The following is a 16,365-nucleotide window of genomic DNA, read 5'->3' as shown; positions in this document are numbered from 1 at the left end:
TCACAAGTTAATACTCTCCACACTAACAGAGTGAGGCAGGAGCTAATACCACAGCAAATGAAGGCTCTGAGGGAAAGATTGTAGTGGAGGAGGCAAAACAGTACACCAGAGGAAGCACAGCGTCTTCCTTTGATTGGTTCCAATTTGTGAGATGACCGATTGTCCCGGAGAATAAAAACGAGAGAAAAGATGAGCCACCCTGCGGTCTTTGCTGCGGTCTTACAACAATGAGAAGTATAGCAGTGAATGAAATGAACCCACTGATGCAGAACATGACTCAAGACTGTGTTCAATGACAGCAGCATCTCCTGTGGTGGGCTATAAAATTACCAGGCTTGTGGCTAAAAGGGACATGGAGCAGGGTAGATGCAACTTTGTGGTTAGAACGAATTAACTCCTGTTCACGATCTCTTTGATAAAATCGCCCAAATGAAACACGGTATCTCTCAACAAATAGTAAGTTGTTGTTCATTCTTCTGTCCGTCTTCCACCCATGAGCGCCAAGAACCTAGCAAGACATATATAACAAAAGGCTAATAACGAATGCATGAGCGACTGGACTGGACTGCTGCAGGAGAGCATGACAGACTGCTGGGGACTCGTGCCGCAGCTCGATTGGAGACGAGGAACTTATTTATCTCGCACAACCGCAGTCATTTGTGTCAATTACAGGCAGATGTCACTCGGGGGGACAGAAAGTGGGTGACTTTGGGAGGGTGGAAGTGTGAGTGGTTTGTGGGGAAAGACTTGTCAAAACAGGTCATTGTAAATTGTCCTTCTAAAGAGAGGGTGAGCTTCCCAGCGGATTTGAGCCTTTTAGCAATGAGAAAAAAATTAAACGTTGTATATAAGTTTAGATATTCACTGATCTGATCAGGCACGGATCATAACTGTGTATAAATATAAAGGTCTGTATACCAACACTACAACTGACTTGGCCAATCAAGGAACAAATTAAAAAGAAAACTAATTAAATAATAGACACACCATCCACCCATCCTTTCATTTGCTATAGTTTTTTTTTTTCACCACTGTTGTTATTACTGTTTTTACTGCATGACTTGAACTGCAGCAGTGAAAGTTGCAAGCAATTTGCCCAGAGATGCAAGTGGAGGCCCAAAGCAATAAAGGGGGTGTTATTAAGCAGATTGCATCTGCGCTGTATAATCTTACGAAGGGACAGAGTGAGGCAGAGATGTGAAGTCCGCAGCAGTAAGAGGATACACAAACAAGCCAAACAGGAAAATTTAATTACTGTTGGAGCTGGAGCTTACCTCTTGAGAGGCATCTCGGACAACTTGGCCCTGCAATTCATAAACACCTGCAATCTCACATTGACCACTTGACTGAGCACCTGCAAGATTGACAGAAAAAAAAAAAAGAGGCTCAGTTAGAAATTAGGAGAAAAGTAGATTTAATGCAGCCAAGGGCTGTAAGACTCATGAGTTTTTTTGCTGGAGAAAGGATCAAGCCTTAGTTTAAGCTCTCTCACTTAATCAAATTAGAGAAGGTCCCCAGATGACAAAGCCAAATAGCCGCTGATATATATACAGTACTGTGCAAAAGTTTTAGGCAGGTGTCAAAAAATGCTGTAAACTAAGAATGCTTTCAAAAATGGAAGTGTGAATAGTTTATTTTTATCAATGAACACATTGCAGTGTATGAACAGAAGAGAAATTTAAACCAAATCAATATTTGGCGTTCTTCTAGCTACACTTGGACACAGTTTTTGAATGAACTTGGCCGTTTGGTTGTCCAAACATCTTGGAGAACTAACCACAGATCGTCTGTGGATGTAGGCTTCCTCAAATCCTTCTGTCTCTTCATGTAATCCTAGACACAGTCGATGATCAGGGCTCTGTGGGGGCCATGCCGTCACTTCCAGGACTTCTTTACATTGAAGATAGTTCTTACTAGCGTTGGTTGTGTGTTTGGGGTCTTTGTTGTGCCACAGAATAAATTTGGGTCCAATCATGCGCTTCCCTGATGGTATTGGTGATGGATAAGTATCTCCCTGTACTTCTCACTATTGAGAATCCAGACTAAATCCCCAACTCCACTTGCAGAAATGCAGCTCCAAACTTGCAAGGAACCTCCACCATGCTTCACTGTTGCCTACAGATACACATTATTTTACAGCTCTCCAGGCCTGAGTGAACAAACTACTTACTGCTACAGACAAATATTTCACATTTTGACTCATCAGTCCAGAGGACCTGCTGCCATATTTCTGCACCCCAGTTCTTATGATTTCATGCATAGTTGAGAGGGTTGGACTTGTTTTCATGTCAGAAGGATGGAGTTTGGGCTGCAACTCTTCCATGAAGACCACTTCTGGCCAGATTCTCTGGACAGTAGATGGGTGTACCTGGGTCCTACTGGTTTCTGCTAGTTCTGAGCTGATGGTACTGCTGGACGTCTTCCAATTTCAAAGGGAAATAATCTTGATGTGTTTTTCATCTGCTGCACTAAGTTTCCTTGGCCGTCCACTGCATCAACAATCCTACAAAATCCCTGACTTTGTGCAAGTGTTCCTATAAGGACTGATGCTGGTTTGAAGGCAAAGGGTAGTAACACCAAATACTGATGTGACTTGTAAACTGATAAAAAATAAACAATCATTAGTTATATTTTTAAAAGCATTCTTATTTTAGAGCCTTTTTTCAACACCTGCCTGAAACTATTGCACAGTACTGTACTTACACGTACATTTTTATAGATTTTTTTTTGGCTAGGCAGTATGCATTTTTCAGAAAAAAACAAAGTCCTTAAAAACGTATAAACATAAGTTTGGATCATTGAGTGTCTCCATTTTCCGTTCAGTGATTTTAGAGCCTATTTTAGAGCCTCGCTATTATAAGGAACCGATGTAGAAGACGGGAGAGAAGAATCCAGTTCTACAACTTACAATCAGCAGGGGGGAAATCTTCTGCGCCTCTCTAGTGAGGGGGTCAACGATGGCCACAACATCATAGAACACCTCGTTCTCGCGCGGGGAGAGACGGAGCACACTGAGGAGGAGAACAGCGCACAAAAGTGAATTCAACACAGGGGTGAACAGCCATTATTCAGCAGAACTGCAAATCAAAAGCCTCACATTTCTGCAATGCTTGAAATGATGGCATAGCAATTTCCAGGTCCATTATAACAAAAGGAGAGCCAATACTGCCCTGTGAGATTGCACGGATGATGGCAGAGTAAACATTAAAAAAAGCCCACCTGTGACTGTCCTTGATAAAGTGGACATCCCTTCTCATCTCTCCTTTAGGAGCTGCAGTTAGGAGGGCATCAACTTTCATGACTAGGTCACTGGCTCTAAGGGGAAAAGAGAGTCCGTCAGTTATTAAGGAATTGTCAGCAAGTTGTAACAAGGGATAGAAACACAAAGGAAAATGGTAAACATGATGCACAAATCGCAGACATTTAAAGGCAATGGCACATTTTGTTTCCGATGCAAACATACTGCTTTGGTTTCATCCCCATCTCTTTAACTTTGGCTTTGACTTTCTCCGCGGAGCCACTCAGGGTAATCTTCTCCAGCAAGTGGAAATCCTCCACAGTGAATTCCTCCTGTTCTTCAAATGGGCCGAGGACCTAGAGTGAAGAAAATAAAGCAGTCAGAACATGACTTTTCCAGTTCTTATCTTAGGATGTATTATTTACCGCTCGCCCAGGGGACATTAAATGTAATGTGATTGTGACACGGAGTTTTACCCACTTAAAGTCACGGCATTCGGCGATGCTGTCTGCTTTTCACGGCTTTCTATTTCAGGAATAGGGCACTACCAGCGCCGCAGAGGAATGTAAGATAATATTAATTGTTGCTGCCATCTCAGAGGCTGGCCCCTTCATCCGTCCCTGTCAGCACTGCCGCTGCTGAGACATCAGTCATCAGCTCGGCGCACACATACACACTCACCCACAGCGCCGCGTGCGCCACCTGTGACCTTTGAGAAGCAGACGTCATGCTGATTTGACAGTGCTAAGAAAGCACTCTGAAAAGCGCTGGAGGGAAAAATGTTCCAAAAGTGCAGCCACATGGAGGATCCCACTGCAACTGTAGCAAACGACACCAGCGCCATTTAACCAATACTTTGTCTTGCTGACAGTATGCGGTCTGTGCAACTGAAGTAGCTGTTGCAAAGGTGGAATAAAGTTATTGTTCTGTAAATTGCACGTATTAAGTATTAACTGTTAAAGTCACAAGAGTCACAAGATTGTGGTTTCATAGCATTTTAAAATATCTGATTCTCACTTATCTCATTATTATTGGCGTGCAGCCCAGAAAATAGAAAATAGAAGTATAAAAACACGTACAAGCTAAAGATGTAAGTATTAATTTACATCATATTTAAATAAGGTTCCCATATTTTACTGCCTTCATTTAAGATTAGACATTAACCTGAAAAGCTGCTACCTTCCTCATCCTCGGCGACCCTTTCTAGTGGGACTTGTGAGCTTTCGTAGCACTCCATACTGGTCCAAAATCTTCCTAAACTTTTACCAAGAGCGTTTAAGGGTATATCTGATTTCCTCAACTTTAAGAAAGTACATAGTGTCTCCAATCCATCTTGCAAAGCCAGGGGGTGTTTGGTCCGACCAGGAGAGAAGAATGAGATGTCTGGCAACTAAATGAGATTTGCCTCTAACAGTGCCAGTTTCAGGGGCATACCCAAATAAGAGACATATGGGATAGGGATTTTCTTTAACCTTTTAGTATAGGCACTGAAGACACCAGCCCAAAACACGTCGCACTTGCAGCAGGACCAGAGTGTCTGTATAATAGTCTATTTTCTGATTCATAATTCATAATTTTAAATATTAGCAAATTGCCCCCCTGCCCCTCTCATCACCTGTGCAAGTATAGAGACAGTTTCCAGCACAGCTGTGTTTTGGTATAATACAAAACCCAACTAATGCTTTAACAGGTGGAGGCTTTTCAGCCACCTGGCGAGACACTAGTTTTGAAGTTTGCGCAGTTATTTTAACGTGATGATGTTTCCGTTTAGACAGCTGCTGTGATTTTAGTTATCCGTGTTTCTCCCAAGAAGCCAACAGGTGAGTCCTCTGATTTATTTTTGATTTACAGTTTTTTTTTTCTTCCCCCCATCCATCACACTTGATGACAGAGGGGGGTGTTTTATCTGCAAGGACAAATCTGGAGACTTTACGGCCTTGCCCAGACTGCTCAAATAAGGTTTTTAGGACAGACTGTCTGCACTGTTACGTTCGAGTGATCAAATCAGATATGTGTTTCAAGACATTAACGGCCTATTTGTATGTGTTGCTGTGGGAACAATTCAGGCATCAGTAACTAAGCAATTACACTGGCGGCGCGGCTTTAATTCCGTTGCTTTGATAGTTTCCTTCAATCTTTGCCTGTACAGAAACTTCCCAGAACACAGTCAGACTATTTATTCCAGCGTTTGCCCAAGCAACATTGTTCACTATGTTTAGACAGCATCCCCGGTGGTGCTCGGCTATGGTTGCAGTGGGGATCCTGCACCAGCACTGCCCTCGCTCTCAATACGACTTTGCTGTTCCGTGTCATGTTGTGAATAACAAGAGACGCTTTAAAAGTTTGACTCGAGCACTGAGAGTTTCATGCATCTGGAGAAATCCAGCTCGGGTCCAATTTCATGCTTTTATTTGTCCAAGACACTTAAATCAACGTGGATGTGCCAAAAACAGATTTGGGCTAGCTGGTGGAAATTAGCTCGTGGACTCACTTTCTTTCCATTCGTAGGCTACGTCTGTATCTCAGGTTTGAAATGGCATTTTTAACAAAAAAAAAAATGCATTTGACTGTGCTAGATGTGTTGGTTGAGACAGAAAAGTTTTAAATATAAGGTCTGTGTGTGTCACCCTACTAGGAAAAAAAGAGAGAAGCTTGACTGTCTCTTCCCGTGCAGGCAGTTGCACATCTATAGTTTACTTTTATGATTAGTAGAAGTAGTTGAAAATAAAGCATTATTAAGTCGTAATTCCATGATTTTGACACCTTGTGACACCTTGAGGCCCACTTAAGGCTGGGTTCTGGTTCTCTACATTCTTTAAGGATTATGTTATCAGCCACATGAGAAGTGTCTCATTTAAACCGGCAAAAGTTTTCTTCCGTTAACCTGGATGTCTTAATGCACTGTCAGGGCAATATTCACTGTATCCGGTGTCAGCTGATCCATCGCTCACTTTTTATAACAAGGGCACAGGGATGGGCACATGGAGGAAGCCATAAGTCACTGGTGTCCAAACAGAGCAGCAAGTTTTTTTTTTTTTTTTTGTGATTTAATCAATTTCAAAATGTCAGGAAATTAGATCCCGAGTCATGTCACTCCAGTCCACACCTCCAGCTGTCGATAGCGGTTTGTCGAACTCACCCTGCCGTTGCTGATCACCGCCCGCTGTCCAGGACCGAGTTTCAGTACGTCTGCGCAGAACAGCTGCTGACTACGGACAAAGTCCACTTCCAGCGTGTTGAATTTCTTCTCGAACGCATCAACGTCCATGCCCTGGAGCAGAAAAGCAAAAGTTTGTTTAGGATATTAGATAAACTAATTGCACTGTTGGCTCACACATTTGTGAATTTGTGATGTGATTAATGATTTAGTGATTAACTGGAAAATCCAGTAGAGTAGCTGAAGGATATTTTTCCACTCCAGTCTGTCCAAAAAATATAACACACACACAGACACACACACACACACACACACAAAAAATGGAGTGATGCATTGGTGTAGGGAATGATGTATGTGAGGCAAACAATTATTCACAATATCATCGATGCCTCGCGTCAGTGCAATCGCTACAGTATTCAAACGTAAAATATTTCAGCCAGACCTGTCAGAAATGCACGAGTCAAAATGAGATTAATCAATTTGTAATTAATATAACAAACTCTTAATTAAACCCCAGCCATTTTTGTCTATAACAAATTAGGTGTGGGAGTGTGGAGGCTTTGTGGAGTCAGGTTATTAGTTTTTCCAACAATTCTCTCCTCAGGAGAACAGGTGAAATACCAATAATGTCAGCACAATCCAGTCAGCAAGTCTGTCTGGCAGCCAATAATAAACTCATATCCCTTGGCTTTGGGTCTCAAGTCACATAGCTACCTATCTTTGCATTGCTATTTCCAGGCCAGTCTCTCCCCATTGTTTATTGCTGGTATAATTGAAGGGCAGTTTGTTACGGTAAGTCCCGAAAGAAACATGTACTGTACGACTTGCACCTGACGGGAGACAGGAGCTCTCCTGTCAGCTGATTGCTGATTAGCGACTGAGAATTTGTTTGCTTATGCACAATTTTCTGTCGGTGGATACCGCGCGCACAGAGCACGGTGAAAAACCGGTGGTTGTGGCTCACAGCGGCGCAGTGATAGTCAGGCTTGGCCGACCGCGTGTGACAGACACAACCATGAGCAGTGAGCAGGGGCTCAGCAATTCATCAGCTCCAGGAGACCAGGTACACAGCAGCACTTTTTAGTTAAAGATTCATCGCGTGGAGCCCATCTCGTGATGGCCCCCGCGATTCTTCAAGAGGAACTGACAGCGAGCATGCTGCTCGTCTGGGCGTCCGCGGCGTGCGGAGCATCATGTGTGCCCTGAATGTGTTCTGAGGAGCGAGAAGATGGGCTCATCAATCACCATTTTCTCTGACGGTGCACTTCAATCAAGCTAGCGGGATCTGACTGCACATGGTTAAACCCCAGCGTTGCTTTCCTGGTTTTAACTGTTGTGTTCGACAACCCTGCGTAAAATCAACGATGAGATACTTTTCGATTATATCAGCGGAGAAGTAACGTTCCTCCCACGTCACGGTAGCACAACTTCAACTGACACAGGGGGTCAACTTATAAATTTAAACATCCAACTCACTTTTCACGCATAACTCTGGCACTACAGCCTCCGTGTCATTCAGGGTTGCACGCAATTTAAATCTATCAGGTGTCAGATATTTTGCTTCGGTATTTATACCTAGGTATAAATAATAATCTCCAGTACTTCTGGCTGAATTAGGTCCCAACAGACCGTGTTGCAAAACAACGAGCATGCCTGTTTTTTTGGCAGTATTACAAGCATTTTCTATCAAAGGGATGAACTTGATTTGGTTGCCAGCTACTACATAAACTACAGTAGCTTAAAACAAACATTCCCTTGTTTTCGCTTTATGCTTGAGCTACATATCAGATAAACCAAACCAGATTAAAGATCGGTTACTCAATTTAAAATGGCATAAACCATGAGAGAAGATTTAACACATATTGCATACCCATAGCATACTGTATATAAATAAAGGACTAACAAACTATTATTTTGTAATACTTTTATAATACTTTCTTTGCTTGGACGAATCCTTGTTTACTCCGCTGGCTGCGGATCTTGCGGTACATTATCAAAACAAATAACGAAACAGTATTTCACCGCTGCACCTCAGGGGTAGTCACGTTTTAAAGCAGCAGTCAATACATTTTAAAAAACGTTCCTAATCAGCTTCAACCGCTGGCATCAGAACCTTTCTGTGTTTACCGTTTGTGTTGACACACTTCAGCAACTTGAAAACAGGAGATATCCAATTCCCGCGTATCTCGCTTGTAATGATATTCATGAAAATCATTATTTTCTTTCTGTCAGGAGGCAGATCACACGAGCCAGGGAACAAGTATAGCATGAACGAGACGCATTGGCTGCAGCATTATTAATAATAAAAATAAATAAATAAATAAATGACACTTCGTTGCCCGTGTGACAGCGCGGCTATGGTGTTGGGCCAAGTTTAAATTTTTCGGGTCAAGTGACAGCTATGCAGCAATAATGAAAACACCGCTGACAGGGTGACCAGTCATTCACCTCCCAGCTCACAAGCAGCAGTAAGAGAACTTCGCCTAAATTAGAACTATTTGATCACGTCAAGATTATGCATGCATTTCTTGACTATTTTAACATTCTGAGCGGGGGGGACACACGCAAACACAAAACAAAAACAACAAGAGGAAACGAGCCTGCATTCCTCAGTTCTTTACCTGCATCAGTAAGTCCTTCATCTTGGTCCCCTGCTGGAGGAGCAGGCTGCTCTCCTCTTTCAGGAGTTTCTGCACAAACTCTGCCGCAGCCTTATTCTTCTGGGTGAGGAGAGCGGCCCAGATAGCCCTGTACACCGCGGTGTTATCTTCGGAGGGCTTTTTGCTGGGATTGTCTATCACCCCCACACGCACTCCGCGACTCGCCTTCTGCTTGCGCACAAACATGAAAGTGACATAATTCATGCTAACATCGCACATTCTCACGCATTCAGATACACCACAGATGTCAGATACCAGTAACAGAGCGTAATTGCCTAAAACGTGCCAGTAAAGGTTTCTTCTATCCTACTTATCTTTCCTTTTCATGACAAACAGAATGCGAGGTGTCATGAATCATGCGTGTGAAAAGCATTTGTATTCGTGTTTTCTGTTGACAGTCTCTTTCAGCGGGATATTTGCTTGTACTTTTTGGTCATTGATATTCAGTAGCCAAAACCACCTCAGTCATATTCATGACTCTCTTCCACATGTATAATAAGTACTGATTCCTTGCACAGCCTAAAAGAAACAGGGGTAGACGAGAGAGCTTCGTACTCACCAAATGCTTCATAGCGTTGAGCAACAGCTTTCTTCCTGAAACCTTCTCAAAATCTCCTGCTATCCACATGGTCACAGCGCTGATCCCGTCATCATCTAAGATAAAAGACCAATGTGTCTTTAGTATTCTAAATAATAGCGGTGTTCATTGCGTCCGATTCAATGGTTTATTCTGTTTTGAATAGGGAGAGAAACGGATGGTTGAAGGCGCTTTTATCCCAGAACGGGCTGATTTTTTCGTGGCATGGATTCAAAAGTGATGGAAACATTCCTCGGATTCTCTTTTAGATTTTCCTTCTGTCCCATTCGATCAGGTCTCAGAACCGTCGTATTAGATTCAGACGTGGGAGGTGGAGGCCATTGGTTTCACTATAATGCTGCTATAATTCTGATGGACCAGCCCAAAATGGACACACGGTGCACCATCGTGGTAGCATCCAGAACCTTGGAATAAAATGATGCACGTAGTCCGCTGTGCTGCTGTGCACTTATTAGACGGTGCACAGGTGTGCCTGTTAATAATTTAGTCGGCCACCGACTTTATATTTAAAGAGGTGGATAATGCAATTTTTGAGCAACCCCCGTTTCTTAATGTCACCCTTAAGGCTTACATAAAGGGAGCAAGCTAGCGTTTTAAAGAGGCTCATGCTGTTGGGAGACGAGTTGAAACGGAGAAGGAAAAGTGAAATAGTCATTATGGTATGTTCTGATACACGTACTGAGATATCAGGTAGAGCTGAGCCTACTACGAAGAACTGGGCCACCAATCATAGTTACATTCCCCAGTCAGTCAGGAAAGAAGGCTGTCGGCCGGTCGGCTGGTCCACAGAGGGAAGATGGCAATCAGCCTCCTCAGCCTCACCGCGGCTACACTTTGGGCCGAAGCAGCCAAACTCAACTCTAAAGGCCATTTAGACTGTTGGATGACAGCCAAACAGAAGAACCAGCGGTGATCTTGCTGGAGGCACAGCCTGTCTGCCTTAGCAAATGTCAATTTCACATTTTCATAGATCAGTAAAGAACCAAAAGTTTCTTTTTTTAGATACCCCTCATCCGTCTCCACCGGCTCCCTGTCAAATAACGGATTTTCTAAAAACTCCTCCTCACTAAAAAACCCCCCAATGTCCAGGCATGGGCCCACTGTCCATCCTGTGCACCAGGCTGAAAAGCTTTGGGGAACTCCCACCCCTCCGACATCTGCAGCGCTCCAACCCTAGACACCTTCAAAACCAACCAATCTCTGAAGACCCACCTTTTCACCAAGGCCTTTCATTCTTCCCTCTGTCTGTTTTCACCCCTCCTTCCCCTATCCGTCCCCCATGCTTATGTAAAGTGCCTTGGGTACTTTGAAAGGCGCTATAGAAATTCAAGTTCTTCTTCTTCTTCACAGATAGTCAAACAATATATATGTATACACAATAGTTTCTTTTTTTTTTCATTTTAGATGACAAGCAAATGCTCGTACAAGTTATTGATAGTGTTGCAAGCCACTGTGTTTCTGAAAATAAGATGGTGTGCATTCAGCGGAAATTGTGTTTTCTGGGAAAGCTAACAACAAATGATAAGAGGTCACTTCTTACTATTATTTGCGAAGTACTTGAGTCGCTTAGCCACCACTGCCGTTTTGTCTCTGGAGTCCATATACGAAAACATAGTCGTGTCCTCCCATTCATCCGCAACTGCAATGCAAGAAGAAAGCTTAACATGAGAGGAATATAGAGAGTGAGTCAACATATTGGATGGTTTAAGATGAGTTGCGCTGGTCACCTGGGGTGGCTGTGAAGTCGAGGTACTTTCGATCAGTGCTTAAAATCAGAGGGTTCATCCTGGGAACCACGTTGGCCTGTTCCATTAGATAGTCCACAACATCTGAGCCTTCAGATAACTGACCCTGTTATCGAAAAGTATGAGTGAAAAGCTCGATCCATACGAACAGAGTGGATCTGGTGCATGCACAGAAATTATCACTGCAAACACTGCACTGAGCTAGATAGTGATCATTAAGTTATGTTTGCAACTATTTAACTCACTGTTAATGTTAATACATTGCACATTGTTCAAGTTGAATGCCAACCACAAGCTAGTATGTAAAATACTTCTTGCACAAATACGAACGAATCACACTTCGTTCTCCCTTGTTGGTTTACTTCAGTTCACTCATATTAATCTATAATTTTACTTCATGCTACAAAAAATGAGGTAGATACGGTGAGTGAAAAGGAAGACTGAGCCTCTTTCCACTAATATACGTCATACCATAAAGACGGCCCTCTGAAATGCAGTGGTTGTGTCCATTATGCGCTGCAGGATGACAGTCTCCAGCTCCTCCGGGTCCATCTCATCCGGACTCAAAGGGACTCCGTTAAATAAAGCCAGAGGCAGGGCTCCCAGGCCGCTCTTTTTGTAGAAGAGGGCACCATCCTGGACAAAACAGAACGTGCAGTGAATAGCAGGATGATGCCGTTCATTAATAACCGATCCAAGAAATTATCCTTCCTTCTAATTAAGACAAATGACTAAACAAGAAGTGTTTCATCTTACCTTCCTTTTATCGTCGTACTCAGATTCTAATCCTAGAATCCGTTCTGAATTGGCTTTTGGGAATTTTCTCTTCAGGTAAGCAGAGACTTTATCAGCAGACAGCGCCTCCCCCACATCTACTGTGTTGTACAACTGCAAGAGATTGGCACAGTAGTTCAGACGCCGCCGTCTTCAATCCTCTGTCGCTGTCAATAATTTCCAACTCTGTTTGAAAAAGCTGATGGGAGAGACAATATCCCACTAACTCATCTAGTGTCAAACTGTAAGGTAGCGCAAGACGCAATATAACAACTGACTTCTGAGGCACGGAGAGATATGAGCTGGCAAGAAACACTTGCTAAAACAAGCGAGATTTATATAGGTGATACTTACTGAGACCATAGACAACAGAGCCTGGGATAAATCGTACTCGTCTGCAATGTAATTTAGCAGTCGGTAAAAACCAACCCCTGCGTCTGAGAAGCCATCAATCTCATCTTTGGTGTTGACAACAAACACAAATCCAATTCTATAGAAACGGGACAAAACAAGTATTCAATCTGCAGGTGGAATGAGAATCACTACTTGGTAAAGATTATAAATGCCAACGGTGGACCACATAAATAGCTGCGGAGGAGTGAGAAATGACAAACCTCAGGGGGATCTTGTGCTTGTAGAAAAGCTCTGCGAGCTTCACCAGCTCACCGCTTTCCTCCTGCAACGGATCCAGGAACAGCACCTGAAAAACAAGTGCGTCATTGTTAATCCCAGGCAATAAAGCTTTGATGAAGTTCGGCTGACAAAACACACATCTATTCATACTATTTTTAAGATTATTTTGCCTATATTTGGATATTGTCTTAAAGATGGAAAATAAACATGGTGGAAAGAGAGCAACAGCATGACAGGCAGCATCCCCTGCTGGGAGGAACTCGGCTGCTCGCTGTGTTTTAGCCCATGTGGTGCGACAGATCGTCTCTCATTTGTGCTGTTCTGATAAACTCACCAGGTTAAAGAAGTTGCGTCTGATCTGTCGGATGACTCCGGGAAAGGTTGCTCTGAGGAGCTCCTGTATCCCTGTTGGCCAGCCGCGGTACATGGGGTCATTCTCAACGTCATTCATCCACTGAAACGCACGTTGCACACAGAAGGCACGTGAGAATATATTCACTAGGTAACTATCAGTAGCAGAGCAACCAGCACGGGACAGAAATGACTGTAAGGACTTTACTCAAGGACAATTCAGACTTGTAGACTCTTATTCTACCTGATATGCTAATTAAGTTTTTATGGTACACGTACCACTTATACCCATATGACTCTTTTGCCTTGACAGGTCACAAGTTCAATATCATCACTTGTGAAATTCTTGTTTGGATGGTAACTACACATCATCGTGACACGATCAATAACAGGAACCTGAGTTTCAGAACTGCTGGGCAGAATATCTCTTTATCTCTCACACACACTCTTTCTCTCTCTCGCGCGTCTTTCTTTCGGGAAAAACACGCGGTCACTAAAAGAGGGAATGCAAGCTGAAAACGACAAAACAATTCAGGGACGGGGACAGGCGTAATATCTCCACATCTCTGGCATTTTTATAGTATTTAAATTATTAAAATGGCTAGAGGCTCCAAAATGAAAACTTTTTAATTTGATAACTTTTCTTGGCAAACCTCCCAGTTAATAATTGAGCTTTCCGGCGAGCTTGAGATTGTTGCAGTAGTCTGATGACCAATGTACTAATTCCTAGGCTTGTGAGAGTACAGTACACAAAGACAAAGAGCATGCGCAGTGCGATCTGGGCCAAGATAATAATGCTTTTGGAAAGGACTCACCATTATAGCTGGATGTCTGATATCTAAGGCATAGCTGTCATCCACGGCGTTAACAGGTAGCCTCAGCAGTTTTCCCTGATCTTCTCCCTTTATGCCCAGGTTATGAAGCCCCTCCAAGACCCTGGCCTCTTCTCTGAGGATGTCTAGAATGCTGCAAGTACAAAACCGCTTGTTAGTTATTTTTTTTACGTATCACTTGTGTGGCAAAGTCTGATCTTGGTGCAACTGGACCACTGAGCCGAAACATGTGTCTACGGCTTCCTGGGGAGACCACAGACAGACCACCGTGTCCTCCTGCTGGGCTCCTACCTGAAAGGGTTGTGAATGTCCAGATCAATGTGCAGCCCGTTGATAAAGAGCTCCCCGTCTCCTGGCTGAACACCAATGGTCTCGCTGAGATGCTGAAAGCACGAGATTGAGGAGTTAGTCGACTGCCAAAACCCCTAAACGAGTGATTCTACGGTTAAAGTGAGAAGAAAAATAGCGGCCACGGCCCGCAGCAGGAAGTAGAAAACATAAAGCGTTGACAGAAATTAGGAGTAAAGAAAGAATGAAATGTAAAACCTCATGCTGTTAAGGAAGTCAGATCAGATGCTGATTAGAAACTCATACTAAATAAAACTCGTGCAACGGGCTCCAGATGTCTGCTTGTGCTCGTGATATCTCACCTTTTGGTTCTCCTCAATTTCTTTTCTCATTTCCTGCTTTACAGCCACTCTTGTCAGTGATCTGTGGGAACAGTAAAACATGTACAGTCACCATCAGCTTTTACCACATCCCCAGCCGGCAGTAAAATGCCAGTTTTAATCTCCAAAAACCTGTGGGCCCTCAAGATGGTGCGTTTGCAGTCAATTCCCTGTAAACAACCGACTCTTACTCAGCACTTTGTGATGTTATTACAATCTGCCCGAGCCAAAGCAAGCAAACATCAAAGAAGCTGATTAGATCTCTGTGTAACAGACTTACACTGATATATATTCATTGTGCAGGTGCTGCGAGTCACGAGTAGGAGTAATAACGCTCAAATGAAAGGAATATTTCATGTGCGCTCTAATTTTAAGAACATCTGTTGTGCCTAGATTCACACATTGTAGTGTAGATTAGGGCTCCGATATGGATTTTGGAACTGGATCAAATGCGCTAGACATGCAATCAGACACAAAAAATTAGATCAATTTCCTCACCTGGCTTTGCTTGGAAAGTCCTGACTGAGGTCTCGCATAAGCTTCAAAGAATCAAACTTTGGCACAGACATGATCCTGGCAGCTGCCTGGAAACTTAGATCTGGAAAAATCACATAATAAAATCATCAACATTTACACCTTTGCTAATGTGTATTATCATTATTATCATTATTATTATTATTTTTATTAAATAGAATAATGAAATGCTTGCTGAGAAAACTACTATGAGTTTACATGACATAATATAATCCGTATTATTAAATGATGGCGTTAATGGTCAATTGCAGTCACACTTACGTTCGATCGCCTGTACAGTACACGAGTGAAAACGATGCATTTTAATATAACGGTAATCATGACTTTCATAACGATCAGTTTATGATGAATCATCATAAGACAGGTGATAATTCATCTGCATGACCATTAAGATCTAGTCTGTGGTGCAGTTAAACTGGACTGAATTAAACAGATGCTGAATACTAGAACCTCCGTGAAGCTAAGATTTAGTGCAGCACTGTTAGAAAGCCTCTGTTTTACACAAGGTTTAATCAGATATCGTATTTTCCACAGCCCTTCATGTCATTACGTCTTTCCACTCACCCTGTTTGGTATGGTTTTCACATAACTGTGGTGTAAATTGTAAAATTATGTTTTCAAGTAAGTTTTAAACTATTCATGTTTGTTGAAAGTGTCGAATAAGACACTCATTTTGTTTTCTTAATCTTTTCAGATTAATGCATTAGTTCAATAGGTCATGTATGTAGAGTACCAGAAATGAATAGCATGCATTGTGTGAACTCTTATGTACAGTCACACCCTCCGGACGGAATCTATTGTTACGATTTTATCAGTATCGCTAGCGCTAATAAAACAAAGCACACACCTTACTGTAGGTTCCTAACCAGCTAACAAAACACACAAAGTATTTACAGGTGTGCGATTAGTTGTCTTTAGTTATGGACGGGTAACAATAAATGCATCCTTCTACCTTGCATTTCCCACACTTTGAGAGGGGCCATGTTGTTATTACTGTCCAGGAGGTGTTTTCGAAGTTCAGCGAGTTGCTCCTGGAGTTCTGGGTGAGATTTCCTTAAGAGGAGTAAAAGGAAAAAAAATGGAAGACACTTGATGTAAGGATTTCTTTTAACGAGTTAGGTAAAACATAACGTGGCCATCAGCAATAACTGGCAATACCAGAGACTACAACATT

At 42.7% G+C, this 16,365-nt stretch overlaps 1 protein-coding gene across 3 annotated transcripts in view; it reads right to left on the bottom strand.

Annotated features, from left to right (window-relative positions):
- uggt2 (UDP-glucose glycoprotein glucosyltransferase 2) overlaps positions 1-16,365 on the bottom strand; it is a 37,756-nt gene that overhangs the window by 14,364 nt on the left and 7,027 nt on the right. For all 3 annotated transcript variants that reach the window (XM_047600744.1, XM_047600745.1, XM_047600746.1), the window contains exons 9-27: positions 16,144-16,244; positions 15,156-15,255; positions 14,640-14,700; positions 14,281-14,372; positions 13,972-14,122; positions 13,140-13,259; positions 12,787-12,872; positions 12,527-12,662; positions 12,155-12,286; positions 11,870-12,034; positions 11,381-11,504; positions 11,194-11,292; positions 9,615-9,709; positions 9,017-9,223; positions 6,378-6,509; positions 3,464-3,594; positions 3,220-3,315; positions 2,909-3,011; positions 1,275-1,354 (exon numbers count right to left, since the gene is read on the bottom strand). In XM_047600744.1, the coding sequence (XP_047456700.1) occupies positions 1,275-1,354; positions 2,909-3,011; positions 3,220-3,315; positions 3,464-3,594; positions 6,378-6,509; positions 9,017-9,223; positions 9,615-9,709; positions 11,194-11,292; positions 11,381-11,504; positions 11,870-12,034; positions 12,155-12,286; positions 12,527-12,662; positions 12,787-12,872; positions 13,140-13,259; positions 13,972-14,122; positions 14,281-14,372; positions 14,640-14,700; positions 15,156-15,255; positions 16,144-16,244 (2,211 nt within the window). The remainder of the gene's footprint in view (positions 1-1,274; positions 1,355-2,908; positions 3,012-3,219; positions 3,316-3,463; positions 3,595-6,377; positions 6,510-9,016; positions 9,224-9,614; positions 9,710-11,193; positions 11,293-11,380; positions 11,505-11,869; positions 12,035-12,154; positions 12,287-12,526; positions 12,663-12,786; positions 12,873-13,139; positions 13,260-13,971; positions 14,123-14,280; positions 14,373-14,639; positions 14,701-15,155; positions 15,256-16,143; positions 16,245-16,365) is intronic.

This window comes from Mugil cephalus, chromosome 12, assembly GCF_022458985.1.
Source record: "Mugil cephalus isolate CIBA_MC_2020 chromosome 12, CIBA_Mcephalus_1.1, whole genome shotgun sequence".
Lineage (NCBI taxonomy): Eukaryota > Metazoa > Chordata > Actinopteri > Mugiliformes > Mugilidae > Mugil > Mugil cephalus.
This window is presented reverse-complemented; position numbering and strand designations above follow the sequence as displayed.